General features: G+C 39.4%; 1 protein-coding gene across 8 annotated transcripts in view; it reads right to left on the bottom strand.

The window, feature by feature from the left end:
* LOC119967867 (E3 ubiquitin-protein ligase ZFP91-like) overlaps positions 1–19386 on the bottom strand; it is a 125352-nt gene that overhangs the window by 26830 nt on the left and 79136 nt on the right. For all 8 annotated transcript variants that reach the window (XM_038800929.1, XM_038800928.1, XM_038800930.1 and 5 more), the window contains 2 exons: positions 15267–15317; positions 14433–14511 (listed from right to left, as the gene is read on the bottom strand). In XM_038800929.1, coding sequence (XP_038656857.1) covers positions 14433–14511; positions 15267–15317 — 130 coding nt within the window. The remainder of the gene's footprint in view (positions 1–14432; positions 14512–15266; positions 15318–19386) is intronic.

Genomic DNA, 19386 nt, shown 5'->3' with positions numbered 1-19386 from the left:
ACTGCTCTGTTTAACTGAATCTATGCAGGTGACACTGCTCTGTTTAAACTGAATCTATTCAGAGTGACACTGCTCTGTTTAAACTGAAATCTATTCAGAGGCACACTGCTCTTTTTAGACTGAATCTATGCAGTGACACTGCACCGTTTAAACTGAACCTATCAAAGTGACACTGCTCCGTTTAAATCAAATCTATTGAGAGGGACAATGCTCTGTTTAAACTGAATCTATTCAGAGTGACACAGCTCTGTTTAAACAGAATCTATTCAGAGTGACACTGCTCTGTTAAACTGAAACTATTCAGAGTGACACTGCTCTCTTTAAACTCTAATCTATTCAGAGTGACACTGCTCTGTTTATACCTAATCTATCAGAGTGACACTGCTCTGTTTAACCTAATCTATTCAGAGTGACACTGCTCTGTTTAAACATAATCTATTCAGAGTGACACTGCTCTGTTTAAACCTAATCTATTCAGAGTGACACTGCTCTGTTTAAACTGAATCTATTCAGAGTGGCACTGCTCTGTTTAAACTAAATCTATTCAGAGTGACACTGCTCTCTGTTTAAACTGAATCCATTCAGAGTTACACTGCTCTGTTTTAACTGAATCTATTCAGAGTGACACTGCTCTTTTTAAACTGAATCTATTCAGAGTGACACTGCTCTGTTTATACCTAATCTATTCAGAGTGACACTGCTCTGTTTAAACCTAATCTATTCAGAGTGAAACTGCTCTGTTTAAATCTAATCTATTCAGAGTGACACTGCTCTGTTTAAACTAAATCTATTCAGAGTGACACTGCTCTCTGTTTAAACTGAATCCATTCAGAGTTACACTGCTCTGTTTTAACTGAATCTATTCAGAGTGACACTGCTCTGTTTAAACTGAATCTATTCAGTGACACTGCTCTGTTTAAACTGAATCTATTCAGAGTGAAACTGCTCTCTTTAAACCTAATCTATTCAGAGTGACACTGTTCTGTTTAAACTGAATCTATGAAGAGTGACAGAGCTCTGTTTAAACTGAATCTATTCAATGACACTGCTCTGTTTAAACTGAATCTATTCAATGACACTGCTCTGTTTAAACTGAATCTATTCAGTGACACTGCTCTGTTTAAACTGAATCTATTCAGAGTGACACTGCTCTGTTTAAACTGAATCTATTCAGAGTGACACTGCTCTGTTTGAACTGAATCTATTCAGAGTGACACTGCTCTGTTTAAACTGAATCTATTCAGTGACACTGCTCTGTTTAAACTGAATCTATTCAGAGAGACACTGCTCTGTTTAAACTGAATCTATGCAGTGACACTGCTCTGTTTAAACTGAATCTATTCAGTGACACTGCTCTGTTTAAACAGAATCTATTCAGTGACACTGCTCTGTTTAAACTGAATCTATTAAGAGTGACACTGCTCTGTTTAAACTTAATCTATTCAGAGTGATGCTGCTCTGTTGATACCTAACCTATTCAGAGTGACACTGCTCTGTTAAAACTGAATCTATTCAGAGTGACACTGCTCTGTTTAAACTGAATCTATTCAGAGTGATACTGCTCTGTTTATACCTAATCTATTCAGAGTGACACTGCTCTGTTTAAACCTAATCTATTCAGAGTGACACTGCTCTGTTTAAACCTAATCTATTCAGAGTGGCACTGCTCTGTTTAAACTAATCTATTCAGAGTGACACTGCTCTCTGTTTAAACTGAATCCATTCAGAGTTACACTGCTCTGTTTTAACTGAATCTATTCAGAGTGACACTGCTCTGTTTAAACTGAATCTATTCAGAGTGACACTGCTCTGTTTATACCTAATCTATTCAGAGTGACACTGCTCTGTTTAAACCTAATCTATTCAGAGTGACACTGCTCTGTTTAAATCTAATCTATTCAGAGTGACACTGCTCTGTTTAAACTGAATCTATTCAGAGTGACACTGCTCTGTTTGAAATGAATCTGTTCAGAGGGACACTGCTCTTTTTAAACTGAATCTATTCAGAGTGACACTGCTCTGTTTAAACTGAATCTATTCAGAGTGACACTGCTCTGTTTAAACTGAATCTATTCAGAGTGACACTGCTCTGTTTAAACTGAATCTATTCAGAGTGACACTGCTCTGTTAAAACTGAATCTATTCAGAGTGACACTGTTCTCTTTAAACCTAATCTATTCAGATGACACTGCTTCTGTTGAAACTGAATCTATGCAGAGTGACAATGCTCTTTTTAGACTGAATCTATGCAGTGACACTGCACCGTTTAAACTGAATCTATTCAGTGACACTGCTCTGTTTAAACCACATCTATTCAGATGACACTGCTCTGTTTAAACTGAATCTATTCAGAGTGACACTGCTCTGTTTAAACTGAATCTATTCAGAGTGACACTGCTCTGTTAAAACTGAATCTATTCAGAGTGACACTGCTCTGTTTAAACTGAATCTATTCAGAGTGATACTGCTCTGTTTATACCTAATCTATTCAGAGTGACACTGCTCTGTTTAAACTGAATCTATTCAGAGTGACACTGCTCTGTTTAAACTGAATCTATTCAGAGTGACACTGCTCTGTTTAACCTAATCTATTCAGAGTGACACTGCTCTGTTTAAACTGAATCTATTCAGAGTGACACTGCTCTGTTTAAATCTAATCTATTCAGAGTGACACTGCTCTGTTTAAACTGAATCTATTCAGAGTGACACTGCTCTGTTTAAACTGAATCTATTCAGAGTGACACTGCTCTGTTTAACTGAATCTATTCAGAGTGACACTGCTCTGTTTAAACTGAATCTATTCAGAGTGACACTGCTCTGTTTAAACTGAATCTATTCAGAGTGACACTGCTCTGTTTAAACTGAATCTATTCAGAGTGACACTGCTCTTTTTAAACTGAATCTATTCAGAGTGACACTGCTCTGTTTAAACTGAATCTATTCAGTGACACTGCTCTGTTTAAACTGAATCTATTCAGAGTGACACTGCTCTGTTTAAACCTAATCTATTCAGAGTGACACTGTTCTGTTTAAACTGAATCTATGAAGAGTGACAGAGCTCTGTTTAAACTGAATCTATTCAGTGACACTGCTCTGTTTAAACTGAATCTATTCAGTGACACTGCTCTGTTTAAACTGAATCTATTCAGAGTGACACTGCTCTGTTTAAACTGAATCTATTCAGAGTGACACTGCTCTGTTTAAACTGAATCTATGAAGAGTGACAGAGCTCTGTTTAAACTGAATCTATTCAGTGACACTGCTCTGTTGAAACTGAATCTATTCAGAGTGACACTGCTCTGTTTAAACTGAATCTATTCAGAGTGACACTGCTCTGTTTAAACCTCATCTATTCAGAGTGACACAACTTTGTTGAAACTGAATCTATTCAGAGTGACACTGCTCTGTTTAAACTGAATCTATTCAGAGTGACACTGCTCTGTTTAAACTGAATCTATTCAGTGACACTGCTCTGTTTAAACTGAATCTATTCAGTGACACCGCTCTGTTTAAAATGAATCCATTCAGAGTTACACTGCTCTGTTTAAACTGAATCTATTCAGAGTGACACTGCTCTGTTTAAACCTAATCTATTCAGAGTGACACTGTTCTGTTTAAACTGAATCTATTCAGAGTGACACTGCTTCTGTTTAAACTGAATCTATTTCAGTGACACTGCTCTGTTTAAACTGAATCTATTCAGTGACACTGCTCTGCTTAATCTGAATCTATTCAGAGTGACACTGCTCTGTTTAAACTGAATCTATTCAGAGTGACACTGCTCTGTTTAAACCTAATCTATTCAGAGTGACACTGCTCTGTTTAAACTGAATCTATTCAGAGTGACACTGCTCTGTTTAAACTGAATCTATTCAGTGACACGGCTCTGTTTAAACTGAATCTATTCAGAGTGACACTGCTCTGTTTAAACTGAATCTATTCAGAGTGACACTGCTCTGTTTAAACTGAATCTATTCAGAGTGACACTGCTCTGTTTAAACTGAATCTATTCAGAGTTACACTGCTCTGTTTTAAACTGAATCTATTCAGAGTGACACTGCTCTGATTAAACTGAATCTATTCAGTGAGACTGCTCTGTTTAAACTGAATTCATTCATAGTGACACTGCTCTGTTTAAACTGAATCTATTCAAAGTGACAATGCTCTGTTTAAACTGAATCAATTCAAAGTGACAATGCTCTGTTTAAACTGAATCAATTCAGAGTGACACTGCTCTGTTTAAACTGAATCTATTCAGAGTGACACTGCTCTGTTTAAACAGAATCTATTCAGTGACACTGCTCTGTTTAAACTGAATCTATTCAGAGTGACACTGCTCTGTTTCAACTCAATCTATTCAGAGTGACACTGCTCTGTTTAAACCTAATCTATTCAGATTGACACTGCTCTGTTTATACCTAATCTATTCAGAGTGACACTGCTCTGTTTAAACTGAATCTATTCAGAGTGACACTGCTCTGTTAAACTGAATCTATTCAGAGTGACACTGCTCTGTTTAAACTGAATCTATTCAGAGTGACACTGCTCTGTTTAAACCTAATCTATTCAGAGTGACAAAGCTTGGTTTACACCTAATCTATCCAGAGTGACACTGCTCTGTTTAAACTGAATCCATTCAGAGTTACACTGCTCTGTTTTAACTCATCTATTCAGAATGGCACTGCCCTGTTTAAATTGAATCTATTCAGTGACACTGCTCTGTTTAAACTGAATCTATTCAGAGTGACACTGCTCTGTTTAAACTGAATCTATTCAGTGACACTGCTCTGTTTAAACTGAATCTATTCAGAGTGAAACTGCTCTCTTTAAACCTAATCTATTCAGAGTGACACTGTTCTGTTTAAACTGAATCTATGAAGAGTGACAGAGCTCTGTTTAAACTGAATCTATTCAGTGACACTGCTCTGTTTAAACTGAATCTATTCAGTGACACTGCTCTGTTTAAACTGAATCTATTCAGAGTGACACTGCTCTGTTTAAACTGAATCTATTCAGAGTGACACTGCTCTGTTTGAACTGAATCTATTCAGAGTGACACTGCTCTGTTTAAACTGAATCTATTCAGAGTACACAGCTCTGTTTAAACTGAATCTATTCAAGTGATACTGCTCTGTTGAAACTGAATCTATTCAGTGACACTGCTCTGTTTAAACTAAATCTATTCAGAGTGACACTGCTCTGTTTAAACCTAACCTATTCAGAGTGACAGAGCTCTGTTTAAACTGAATCTATTCAGAGTGATACTTCTCTGTTTAAACTGAATCTATTAAGAGTGACACTGCTCTGTTTAAACTGAATCTATTCAGAGTGACACTGCTCTGTTTAAACTGAATTTATTCAGAGTGGCACTGCTGTGTTTAAACTGAATATATTGAGTGACACTGCTCTGTTTAAACCTAATCTATTCAGTGACACTGCTCTGTTTAAACTGAATCTATTCAGAGAGACACTGCTCTGTTTAAACTGAATCTATGCAGTGACACTGCTCTGTTAAACTGAATCTATTCAGTGACACTGCTCTGTTTAAACAGAATCTATTCAGTGACACTGCTCTGTTTAAACTTAATCTATTCAGAGTGACACTGCTCTGTTTATACCTAATCTATTCAGAGTGACACTGCTCTGTTAAAACTGAATCTATTCAGAGTGACACTGCTCTGTTTAAACTGAATCTATTCAGAGTGATACTGCTCTGTTTATACCTAATCTATTCAGAGTGACACTGCTCTGTTTAAACCTAATCTATTCAGAGTGACACTGCTCAGTTTAAACATAATATATTCAGAGTGCTACTGCTCTGTTTAAACTGAATTGATTCAGACTGACACTGCTCTGTTTAAACTGAATCAATTCAGATTGACACTGCTCTGTTTAAACTGAATCTATTCAGAGTGACACTGCTCTGTTTAAACTGAATCTATTCAGAGTGACACTGCTCTGTTTATACCTAATCTATTCAGAGTGAAACTGCTCTGTTTAAATCTAATCTATTCAGAGTGACACTGCTCTGTTTAAACTAAATCTATTCAGAGTGACACTGCTCTCTGTTTAAACTGAATCCATTCAGAGTGACACTGCTCTGTTAAACTGAATCTATTCAGAGTGACACTGCTCTGTTTAAACTGAATCTATTCAGAGTGACACTGCTCTGTTTAAACTGAATCTATTCAGTGACACTGCTCTGTTTAAACTGAATCTATTCAGAGGCACACTGCTCTTTTTAGACTGAATCTATGCAGTGACACTGCTCTGTTTAAACTGAATCTATTCAGAGTGAAACTGCTCTCTTTAAACCTAATCTATTCAGAGTGACACTGCTCTGTTTAAACTGAATCTATTCAATGACACTGCTCTGTTTAAACTGAATCTATTCAGTGACACTGCTCTGTTTAAACTGAATCTATTCAGAGTGACACTGCTCTGTTTAAACTGAATCTATTCAGAGTGACACTGCTCTGTTTGAACTGAATCTATTCAGAGTGACACTGCTCTGTTTAAACTGAATCTATTCAGTGACACTGCTCTGTTTAAACTGAATCTATTCAGAGAGACACTGCTCTGTTTAAACTGAATCTATTCAGAGTGACACTGCTCTGTTTAAACTGAATCTATTCAGTGACACTGCTCTGTTTAAACTGAATCTATTCAGTGACACTGCTCTGTTTAAACTAAATCTATTCAGAGTGACACTGCTCTGTTTAAACTAGAATCTATTCGAGTGACACTGCTCTGTTTAAACTGAATCTATTCAGAGTGACACTGCTCTGTTTAAACTTAAGCTATTCAGAGTGATGCTGCTCTGTTGATACCTAACCTATTCAGAGTGACACTGCTCTGTTTAAACTGAATCTATTCAGAGTGACACTGCTCTGTTTAAACTGATCTATTCAGAGTGATACTGCTCTGTTTAAACTAATCTATTCAGAGTGACACTGCTCTGTTTAAACTGAATCCTATTCAGAGTGATACTGCTCTGTTTAAACTGAATCGATTCAGTGACACTGCTCTGTTTAAACCAAATCAATTCAGTGAGTGCTCTGTTTAAACTGAATCTATTCAGAGTGATGCTGCTCTGTTTAAACCTAACTATTCAGAGTGACTACTGCTCTGTTTATACCTAATCTATTCAGAGTGACACTGCTCTGTTTAAACCTAATCTATTCAGAGTGACACTGCTCTGTTTAAACTTAATCTATTCAGAGTGACACTGCTCTGTTTAAACCTAATCTATTCAGAGTGACACTGCTCTGTTTAAACTGAATCTATTCAGAGTGACACTGCTCTGATAAACTGAATCTGTTCAGAGTGACACTGCTCTTTTTAAACTGAATCTATTCAGAGTGACACTGCTCTGTTTAAACTGAATCTATTCAGTGACACTGCTCTGTTTAAACTGAATCTATTCAGAGTGACACTGCTCTGTTTAAACTGAATCTATTCAGTGACACTGCTCTGTTTAAACTGAATCTTTTCAGAGTGACACTGCTCTGTTTAAACTAAATCTATGAAGAGTGACAGAGCTCTGTTTAAACTGAATCTATTCAGTGACACTGCTCTGTTTAAACTGAATCTATTCAGTGACACTGCTCTGTTTAAACTGAATCTATTCAGAGTGACACTGCTCTGTTTAAACTGAATCTATTCAGAGTGACACTGCTCTGTTTAAACTGAATCTATTCAGAGTGACACTGCTCTGTTTAAACTGAATCTATTCAGAGTACACAGCTCTGTTTAAACTGAATCTATTCAAAGTGATACTGCTCTGTTGAAACTGAATCTATTCAGTGACACTGCTCTGTTTAAACTGAATCTATGAAGAGTGACAGAGCTCTGTTTAAACTGAATCTATTCAGAGTGATACTTCTCTGTTTAAACTGAATCTATTCAGAGTGACACTGCTCTGTTTAAACTGAATCTATTCAGAGTGACACTGCTCTGTTTAAACTGAATCTATTCAGAGTGACACTGCTCTGTTTAAACTGAATCTATTCAGAGTGACACTGCTCTGTTTAAACTGAATCTATTCAGAGTGACACTGCTCTGTTTAAACTGAATCTATTCAGAGTGACACTGCTCTGTTTAAACTGAATCTATTCAGAGTGACACTGCTCTGTTTAAACTGAATTTATTCAGAGTGACACTGCTGTGTTTAAACTGAATATATTGAGTGACACTGCTCTGTTTAAACCTAATCTATTCAGTGACACTGCTCTGTTTAAACTGAATCTATTCAGAGAGACACTGCTCTGTTTAAACTGAATCTATGCAGTGACACTGCTCTGTTTAAACAGAATCTATTCAGTGACACTGCTCTGTTTAAACTTAATCTATTCAGAGTGATGCTGCTCTGTTGATACCTAACCTATTCAGAGTGACACTGCTCTGTTTAAACTGAATCTATTCAGAGTGATACTGCTCTGTTTATACCTAATCTATTCATAGTGACACTGCTCTGTTTAAACCTAATCTATTCAGAGTGACACTGCTCTGTTTAAACCTAATCTATTCAGAGTGGCACTGCTCTGTTTAAACTAAATCTATTCAGAGTGACACTGCTCTCTGTTTAAACTGAATCCATTCAGAGTTACACTGCTCTGTTTATACCTAATCTATTCAGAGTGACACTGCTCTGTTTAAACCTAATCTATTCAGAGTGACACTGCTCTGTTAAATCTAATCTATTCAGAGTGACACTGCTCTGTTTAAACTAAATCTATTCAGAGTGACACTGCTCTCTGTTTAAACTGAATCCATTCAGAGTTACACTGCTCTGTTTTAACTGAATCTATTCAGAGTGACACTGCTCTGTTTAAACTGAATCTATTCAGAGTGACACTGCTCTGTTTAAACTGAATCTATTCAGAGTGACACTGCTCTGCTTACACCTAATCTATTCAGTGACACTGCTCTGCTTACACCTAATCTATTCAGAGTGACACTGCTCTGTTTAAACTGAATCTATTCAGAGTGACACTGCTCTTTTTAAACTGAATCTATTCAGAGTGACACTGCTCTGTTTAAACTGAATCTATTCAGAGTGACACTGCTCTTTTTAAACTGAATCTATTCAGAGTGACACTGCTCTGTTTAAACTGAATCTATTCAGTGACACTGCTCTGTTTAAACTGAATCTATTCAGAGTGAAACTGCTCTCTTTAAACCTAATCTATTCAGAGTGACACTGTTCTGTTTAAACTGAATCTATGAAGAGTGACAGAGCTCTGTTTAAACTGAATCTATTCAGTGACACTGCTCTGTTTAAACCTAATCTATTCAGAGTGGTACTGCTCTGTTTAAACTAAATCTATTCAGAGTGACACTGCTCTCTGTTTAAACTGAATCCATTCAGAGTTACACTGCTCTGTTTTAACTGAATCTATTCAGAGTGACACTGCTCTGTTTAAACTGAATCTATTCAGAGTGACACTGCTCTGTTTATACCTAATCTATTCAGAGTGAAACTGCTCTGTTTAAATCTAATCTATTCAGAGTGACACTGCTCTGTTTAAACTAAATCTATTCAGAGTGACACTGCTCTCTGTTTAAACTGAATCCATTCAGAGTTACACTGCTCTGTTAAAACTGAATCTATTCAGAGTGACACTGCTCTGTTTGAACTGAATCTATTCAGAGTGACACTGCTCTGTTTAAACTGAATCTATTCAGTGACACTGCTCTGTTTAAACTGAATCTATTCAGAGAGACACTGCTCTGTTTAAACTGAATCTATGCAGTGACACTGCTCTGTTTAAACTGAATCTATTCAGAGTGAAACTGCTCTCTTTAAACCTAATCTATTCAGAGTGACACTGCTCTGTTTAAACTGAATCTATTCAATGACACTGCTCTGTTTAAACTGAATCTATTCAGTGACACTGCTCTGTTTAAACTGAATCTATTCAGAGTGACACTGCTCTGTTTAAACTGAATCTATTCAGAGTGACACTGCTCTGTTTAAACTGAATCTATTCAGAGTGACACTGCTCTGTTTAAACTGAATCTATTCAGTGACACTGCTCTGTTTAAACTGAATCTATTCAGAGAGACACTGCTCTGTTTAAACTGAATCTATGCAGTGACACTGCTCTGTTTAAACTGAATCTATTCAGTGACACTGCTCTGTTTAAACAGAATCTATTCAGTGACACTGCTCTGTTTAAACAGAATCTATTCAGTGACACTGCTCTGTTTAAACTGAATCTATTCAGAGTGACACTGCTCTGTTTAAACTTAATCTATTCAGAGTGATGCTGCTCTGTTGATACCTAACCTATTCAGAGTGACACTGCTCTGTTTAAACCTAATCTATTCAGAGTGACACTGCTCTGTTTAAACCTAATCTATTCAGAGTGGCACTGCTCTGTTTAAACTAAATCTATTCAGAGTGACACTGCTCTCTGTTTAAACTGAATCCATTCAGAGTTACACTGCTCTGTTTAAACTGAATCTATTCAGAGTGAAACTGCTCTGTTTAAACTGAATCTATTCAGTGACACTGCTCTGTTTAAACTGAATCTATTCAGAGTGATGCTGCTCTGTTGATACCTAACCTATTCAGAGTGATACTGCTCTGTTTATACCTAATCTATTCAGAGTGACACTGCTCTGTTTAAACCTAATCTATTCAGAGTGACACTGCTCTGTTTAAACCTAATCTATTCAGAGTGACACTGCTCTGTTTAAATCTAATCTATTCAGAGTGACACTGCTCTGTTTAAACTGAATCTATTCAGAGTGACACTGCTCTGATAAACTGAATCTGTTCAGAGTGACACTGCTCTTTTTAAACTGAATCTATTCAGAGTGACACTGCTCTGTTTAAACTGAATCTATTCAGTGACACTGCTCTGTTTAAACTGAATCTATTCAGAGTGACACTGCTCTGTTTAAACTGAATCTATTCAGTGACACTGCTCTGTTTAAACTGAATCTATTCAGAGTGACACTGCTCTGTTTAAACTAAATCTATGAAGAGTGACAGAGCTCTGTTTAAACTGAATCTATTCAGTGACACTGCTCTGTGTAAACTGAATCTATTCAGTGACACTGCTCTGTTTAAACTGAATCTATTCAGAGTGACACTGCTCTGTTTAAACTGAATCTATTCAGAGTGACACTGCTCTGTTTAAACTGAATCTATTCAGAGTGACACTGCTCTGTTTAAACTGAATCTATTCAGAGTACACAGCTCTGTTTAAACTGAATCTATTCAAAGTGATACTGCTCTGTTGAAACTGAATCTATTCAGTGACACTGCTCTGTTTAAACTGAATCTATGAAGAGTGACAGAGCTCTGTTTAAACTGAATCTATTCAGAGTGATACTTCTCTGTTTAAACTGAATCTATTCAGAGTGACACTGCTCTGTTTAAACTGAATCTATTCAGAGTGACACTGCTCTGTTTAAACTGAATCTATTCAGAGTGACACTGCTCTGTTTAAACTGAATCTATTCAGAGTGACACTGCTCTGTTTAAACTGAATCTATTCAGAGTGACACTGCTCTGTTTAAACTGAATCTATTCAGAGTGACACTGCTCTGTTTAAACTGAATCTATTCAGAGTGACACTGCTCTGTTTAAACTGAATTTATTCAGAGTGACACTGCTGTGTTTAAACTGAATATATTGAGTGACACTGCTCTGTTTAAACCTAATCTATTCAGTGACACTGCTCTGTTTAAACTGAATCTATTCAGAGAGACACTGCTCTGTTTAAACTGAATCTATGCAGTGACACTGCTCTGTTTAAACAGAATCTATTCAGTGACACTGCTCTGTTTAAACTTAATCTATTCAGAGTGATGCTGCTCTGTTGATACCTAACCTATTCAGAGTGACACTGCTCTGTTTAAACTGAATCTATTCAGAGTGATACTGCTCTGTTTATACCTAATCTATTCAGAGTGACACTGCTCTGTTTAAACCTAATCTATTCAGAGTGACACTGCTCTGTTTAAACCTAATCTATTCAGAGTGGCACTGCTCTGTTTAAACTAAATCTATTCAGAGTGACACTGCTCTCTGTTTAAACTGAATCCATTCAGAGTTACACTGCTCTGTTTATACCTAATCTATTCAGAGTGACACTGCTCTGTTTAAACCTAATCTATTCAGAGTGACACTGCTCTGTTAAATCTAATCTATTCAGAGTGACACTGCTCTGTTTAAACTAAATCTATTCAGAGTGACACTGCTCTCTGTTTAAACTGAATCCATTCAGAGTTACACTGCTCTGTTTTAACTGAATCTGTTCAGAGTGACACTGCTCTGTTTAAACTGAATCTATTCAGAGTGACACTGCTCTGTTTAAACTGAATCTATTCAGAGTGACACTGCTCTGCTTACACCTAATCTATTCAGTGACACTGCTCTGCTTACACCTAATCTATTCAGAGTGACACTGCTCTGTTTAAACTGAATCTATTCAGAGTGACACTGCTCTTTTTAAACTGAATCTATTCAGAGTGACACTGCTCTGTTTAAACTGAATCTATTCAGAGTGACACTGCTCTTTTTAAACTGAATCTATTCAGAGTGACACTGCTCTGTTTAAACTGAATCTATTCAGTGACACTGCTCTGTTTAAACTGAATCTATTCAGAGTGAAACTGCTCTCTTTAAACCTAATCTATTCAGAGTGACACTGTTCTGTTTAAACTGAATCTATGAAGAGTGACAGAGCTCTGTTTAAACTGAATCTATTCAGTGACACTGCTCTGTTTAAACTGAATCTATTCAGTGACACTGCTCTGTTTAAACTGAATCTATTCAGAGTGACACTGCTCTGTTTAAACTGAATCTATTCAGAGTGACACTGCTCTGTTTGAACTGAATCTATTCAGAGTGACACTGCTCTGTTTAAACTGAATCTATTCAGAGTACATAGCTCTGTTTAAACTGAATCTATTCAAAGTGATACTGCTCTGTTTAAACTGAATCTATTCAGTGACACTGCTCTGTTTAAACTAAATCTATTCAGAGTGACACTGCTCTGTTTAAACCTAACCTATTCAGAGTGACACTGCTCTGTTTAAACCTAACCTATTCAGAGTGACACTGCTCTGTTTAAACCTAACCTATTCAGAGTGACAGAGCTCTGTTTAAACTGAATCTATTCAGAGTGATACTGCTCTGTTTAAACTGAATCTATTCAGAGTGACACTGCTCTGTTTAAACTGAATCTATTCAGTGACACGGCTCTGTTTACACGTAATCTATTCAGTGACACTGCTCTGCTTAAACTGAATCTATTCAGAGTGACACTGCTCTGTTTAAACTGAATCTATTCAGTGACACTGCTCTGTTTAAACCTAATCTATTCAGAGTGACACTGCTCTGTTTAAACTGAATGTATTCAGAGTGACACTGCTGTGTTTAAACTGAATATATTGAGTGACACTGCTCTGTTTAAACCTAATCTATTCAGAGTGACACTGCAAGACCTAAACCTCTTCTTGTCAGACAATCAGAGCCCAATGTAACTCAAATCTAGATCAGATTAACAGTGTAAATTTGAACCGTATTCCAATTCATTGTGACGCTGCAATTTCAAGCTATTTGAGTTTAGACTGACAGTACACAACACTGTTGAAGGTCAGATTGATAATGCATGTTGACACTTTTCTGGAGCAGAGCGACAATGTATTGTTTAACCATGATCTCAATCCGTGTGACATTGCACAGTTGAACCTCATTGCAGATGTGAGTTACACTTTACTATCTAATCCTATTCCAGTGCAGACTAACAGAATCCAATTTAACACCATCAAAATGATGCCTCAACTTAACCCTCTTGTGGAACAGAACAGCACTGCAACATTTAACAAAAGCAAAACACAGCGATTCTGGAAATCTGCAGTTCATACAGAAAACATAGGAAATACCCAGCAGGTCTGGGAGCTTTTACCAATAAAGACCAGGGTTCACATTTCACGTTAAGGGCCTGAATTCTGGAGCTTTAAACAAGCACTGAAGGCAGGTCCTTGAGCTGAAATTGTTTCTCTCTCCACAGGTGCTGCAGAAATGCCGGTCACTTCCTGTTTTTACTGCTAACCCATTGCTAACCCCTTTTCTACATGTGTGACAGTGCGGACATTTAACCCGATTACTGATCATTATATGACACAATTCTGCATCAGAGTCAGAGCGCACCATTTAACCTCATTCTGGAGACAGTTCAATCCTCTTCTAAATCAGTGTGGCACTGATGAGCTTAACCCTACATTCGGTCTAAGTCGCACAGTACAGTTTAACTCCGTTTTAAATCTGTGGAACAAAGTGCGGTTTGACCCTTCCCGAGGTCAGAATGACACGGACGTTCAAGCAGCTGCAGTTCAAGACGTTTGATAAAAAAGATGTTTAAAAAAAATGAGGAATGGAAGTGTGCCAAACGGATTAAGTTTGCACTGACCTGCAGATACCTTGGATTAGCGAGGATAGTCCCACAGCCTTCCATCTCACAGCGCACGTACTGGATAGGAGGCTTCTTCCTGAGGCAGAGGAGGGAGCAGTTAGAATTACTTTTCTTCTTCTCGGACAGTTGTGCGAGTTTGGAACTCTCTGTCCAGGAAGGCAGCGAGTGAATATTTTTAAGGCGGAGTGGATAGATTCTTGTTAGGCAAGGGAGTTATCAGGGGGAGATGGGAACGTAGAATTTGAAACACCAACAGATCAGCCACAATCTTATTAAATGGCAGAGCAGGTTTGAGGAACAAATGGCCCACTTTTGCTCCTATTTCATATATTCACAAACCTGGACTTTTACTTCCACGCAGCAGTGTTTCACAGCTGCTCTTCCCCCTTCACTCTATCTCCCACAGCCCTCTCAACGGAAATGGTCACATCTGTGGTAAACCTCAGCCTGTCTTGTCATACAATGCCTACTGTGCAGGAGGCAGCCGCTCAATTAATTGAATCTGCACCGACCCTCCAAAAGAGCACCCCACCCTATCTGCATAACCCCCGTTAACCTTTGGCCACTTTAAGGAGAAATTTACCATGGCCAATCCACCTAAGCTATACAACTCTGTATTGTGGGAGGAAACCCACGCAGATGCAGGGAGGGAAAGCATGCAAACTCCACACAGTCGCCGGAGGCAGGAATCGAATCCGGGTCCCTGATGCTGTGAAGCAGCAGTGCTAACAACTGCGTTGCCCCATGTTGGAAGCAGAACTCCCCAATGGTGAAGCCTCTGTCACCTGCTTGTGCATCAGTCACTGTCCCACTCGCTGGGGCTAGACTTACCGCTTTTTGGGTGGGCGAGGCCCTCTGTCTTCTTTGGATCTTCGTGGCCTCCTGTCAAAGATTGAAGAGTTGCAGTGTCAGCCACATAAATATGCAGTTTATATTGTATCGCTGCAAACTACCCATGACGAAGCACTCTCAGAATCTTACAGCACAGGAGGTCATTTTGCCTGTTATGCCAGTGGAACTCTCAATTAGTGCATTCTAAAGTCAACAAGCTTCTGTCCAGAAACATTTCTCAGCAATTTATCTCCATTTCTTTTGCCAGTTACTTTAAACCTAATACCTCCAGTTTCAGATCCACTTGCGAGACAGCAAACTACTTAGCCTTGTTTAGTCTCTGAAATTATGTCAAACACCACCTCTGGATCTTCTCTGCTCCAAGGATGGAGCAATCCCATTTTCGCCAGTCTCCCCACAATTGCAGTCCCTCATCCCTGCTATGTTACAAGAGTTCATGAAGCCACAGTTATAAGACTTGAAGTGCGGGGACAAGAGAAAAGGTTCGGGTCTAAAGCGTCCAAACAGCAATAAGTAGTCAAGAGGCATATGAGTAATTGCCAGGGTTAATTTTGGGAGGACTAACAAGGCAAGGGAATGTACAATGAATGGTCGGATGTTAGGAAGTGCAGAGGACCAGACAGACATTGGTGTGCATATCCTTAGGTCTCTGAAGGCAGCAGGATCGGTAGATAACATGGTTAAGGAGGCCGAAGGGAGTAGAAACATACCACGCGCTCGCCTGGAGTGTTGTGACACTTAATAAAACTCTAAAATCTCACCAACAACTGAAGTCAGGCTAACCGGCCTATAATTTACTGTCTTCCGCCTCCCTCCCTTCTTAAACAGTTACATTAGCCATTTTTCAATCCTCTGGGGACTCTTCCTGTCTCCAGTTATTCCTGAAAAATCACCACCAATGCCTCCGCCATCTCCTCAGCTATCTCCTTCAGAACCCAGGAGTGTAGTCCATCCGGTCCGGGTGATTTATCGACCATCAGGCCTTTCAGTTTTCCCAACACCTTCCCCTTCGTGATGGCCACTTCACTCACCTACAATCCCCGACTCTTGAAGGTCTGATATGCCACTGGTGTCCTCCACTGTGAAGATTGATGCAAGGTACCTATTCATTCATATGCCAGGTCTTTGTTCCCTGTTACTACTTCTCCAGCCTCATTTTCCAATGGTCCAGTGTCCATTTGTGCTTCTCTCTAACCTTTTATACATTGAAAAAAAATTCCTGCGTGTTTCTTTTATATTACTACCTAGCTTGCACTCACATTTTTCTTCTCCCCTTTATTGCTTTTTAGTTGTCCTGTGCTCGCTTTTAAAGGCTTCTCACTAATCCTCACCAAAGTGTATGCTTTTCCTTAGCTTTTATGCTGTCCTATACTTGCCTCGTCAGCCTTTGGTTGCCTTGTCCTCTCCTTTGCATGTTTCCTCCTCCTTGGGATGAATTTATGTTGTTTCTCCTGAGTAAGCCCCAAAATCTCCTGTCATTGCTGTTCAACTGTCTTCCCTGCTAGGCTCCCTTTTCAATCAACTCTGGTCAGCTCCTCCCTCATGTTTTTCCATTTACCCTTATTTAACTGTAAGACCGCTAATCTGATTCCAGCTTCTCCCCCTCAAACTGCAGGGTAAATTCTACCATACTGTGGTCACTGCCCCCTAAGGGTTCCTTCACCTTTGAGTTCGCTAATCAAATCTGCCTCATTACACATCACCAAATACAGAATTGCTTGTTCCCTAGTGGGCTCTGTCGCAAGCTGCTCCAAAAAAACCTCAAGCAAACATTCCACAAATTCCTTTTCTTGGGATCCTTGACCAACCTGATTTTCCCAGTTCAGTCTCCCTGCACATTGAAGTCCTCCATGATTATTGTAATATTGCTTTCCTTATATGCCTTTTGTGTAATTTCAAGTAGTTAGATATAGCTCTTTGGGCTAAAGGGATCAAGGGAGGGGGGGGGAGGGGGAGAGAAAGAGGCAGGATCAGGATATTGAACTCGATAATCAGCAGTTATCAAAGTATGGCAGAGCAGGCTCAAATAGCCGAATTGCCTCCTCCTACTTCTATTTTCTATGATTCTATGTTTATGTTTCTATCTCCTAATTTATTTTCTGCCTCACATCCTGACCACTGCTAGGGGCCTGAACTTTAGTCCAATCAGGGTCTTTTTTCCTTTGCGATCCTCAACTCTATCCACACAGATTCAACGTTTTCCGACCCTATGTCGCTTCTTGCAATCGATTTAAGTTCATCGCTTTACAATAATGCAACCCCGCCCCCTCTGCCTATCCTTTCGATAGGGCACATATCTTTACATATTTAGATTGAGTCACAGGATGGAAAAAGGCCCTTCGTCCCAACATGTCCATGCCACACAGTTTTTACCACTAAGCGAGTCCCAGTTGCCTGCATTTGGCCCATAACCCTCTATACCCAGATTTCCCATATCACTGTCTAAATGTTTTTTAAAATGACAAAATTGTACCCACCTCTACTATTGCCTCTGGCAGATTGTTCCAGACACTCACCACCCTGTGTGAGAAAACATTGCCCCTCTGGACCCTTTTGTATCTCTCTTGAAAGAAGAGAGAACTTACCAATCAACTTACCGTTTTCGTATAACGTCACTCCTGGATTGTTTTTCATTTTTCAAACTCAGCCACTACTCAGAGGTGTTCCTCTCAGCTCCTGCTCTGACTCGCAGCTCCCGGTCTTTTTAAATCTCCGCTCTGACTCTCACCTCCCGCTCATTTTAAATCTCTGCTCTGACTCTCACCTCCCGCTCATTTTAAATCTCTACTCTGACTCTCACCTCCCGCTCATTTTAAATCTCTACTCTGACTCTCACCTCCCACTCATTTTAAATCTCTGCTCTGACTCTCACCTCCCGCTCATTTTAAATCTCCGCTCTGACTCTCAGCTCCCGCTCATTTTAAATCTCCGCTCTGACTCTCAGCTCCCGCTCATTTTAAATCTCCGCTCTGACTCTCACCTCCCGCTCATTTTAAATCTCCGCTCTGACTCTCACCTCCCGCTCATTTTAAATCTCTGCTCTGACTCTCACCTCCCGCTCATTTTAAATCTCCGCTCTGACTCTCAGCTCCCGCTCATTTTAAATCTCCGCTCTGACTCTCAGCTCCCGCTCATTTTAAATCTCTGCTCTGACTCTCACCTCCCGCTCATTTTAAATCTCCGCTCTGACTCTCAGCTCCCGCTCATTTTAAATCTCCGCTCTGACTCACCTCCCGCTCTTTTTAAATCTCCGCACTGACTCTCAGCTCCCGCTCATTTTAAATCTCCGCTCTCTCAGCTCCCGCTCATTTTAAATCTCTGCTCTGACTCTCAGCTCCCGCTCATTTTAAATCTCTGCTCTGACTCTCAGCTCCCGCTCATTTTAAATCTCAGCTCTGACTCTCAGCTCCCACTCTGTTTAAATGTCCGCTGACTCTCGCTCATTTTAAATCTCCGCTCTCTCAGCTCCCGCTCATTTTAAATCTCCGCTCTGACTCGCAACTCCTGCTCTTTTTAAATCTCTGCTCCGGCTCTCAGCTCCCGCTCTTTTTAAATGACCGCTCTGACTCACAACTCCCGCGCTTTTTAGATCGCTGCTCCGATTTGTAGCTCCCGCTCTTTGATAGGCAGCACAGACACGATGGGCCACAGGGCCTCTTTTTGTGCTGTAAAAATCTAACACTCAATGATATGATATGCACTTGGACAAGAAACAACAATTAACCCGAAGGTCCAAGTAATAATACAACTGGTTTTGGGCTCACCAAGAATAGACATGTTAGAATACTTTTTGAAGCTCATACACAGGAGGTACACATACAAGGAAGCTTTGAATAGGGAAAGGCGAGGGAGGAAGGAGACGGAGTGCTGATGATAGGCTTGCGCTCGAAGTTGGCAGGTTGCGTCGATTTGCCTCTCCTCGGAGTTTAGCAGGCAAAAAGCGTCACTGTCTGTTTCAGCAGTCACGCCCCGGGCAGAGCACCAATCGGGAAAACATACTTTAGAAGGATTTCAAGGACTTTCAGAGGGTGCAGAGAAGATTAACAAGAACAATCACATGAAAGGAGGCTCTCGGGGTCTGTGGAGAAACTGCAGCTGC

The sequence above is a fragment of the Scyliorhinus canicula genome, chromosome 6, assembly GCF_902713615.1.
Source record: "Scyliorhinus canicula chromosome 6, sScyCan1.1, whole genome shotgun sequence".
Lineage (NCBI taxonomy): Eukaryota > Metazoa > Chordata > Chondrichthyes > Carcharhiniformes > Scyliorhinidae > Scyliorhinus > Scyliorhinus canicula.
The sequence above is the reverse complement of the archived record's forward strand: the minus strand, read 5'-3'. Positions and strand labels throughout refer to the sequence as shown.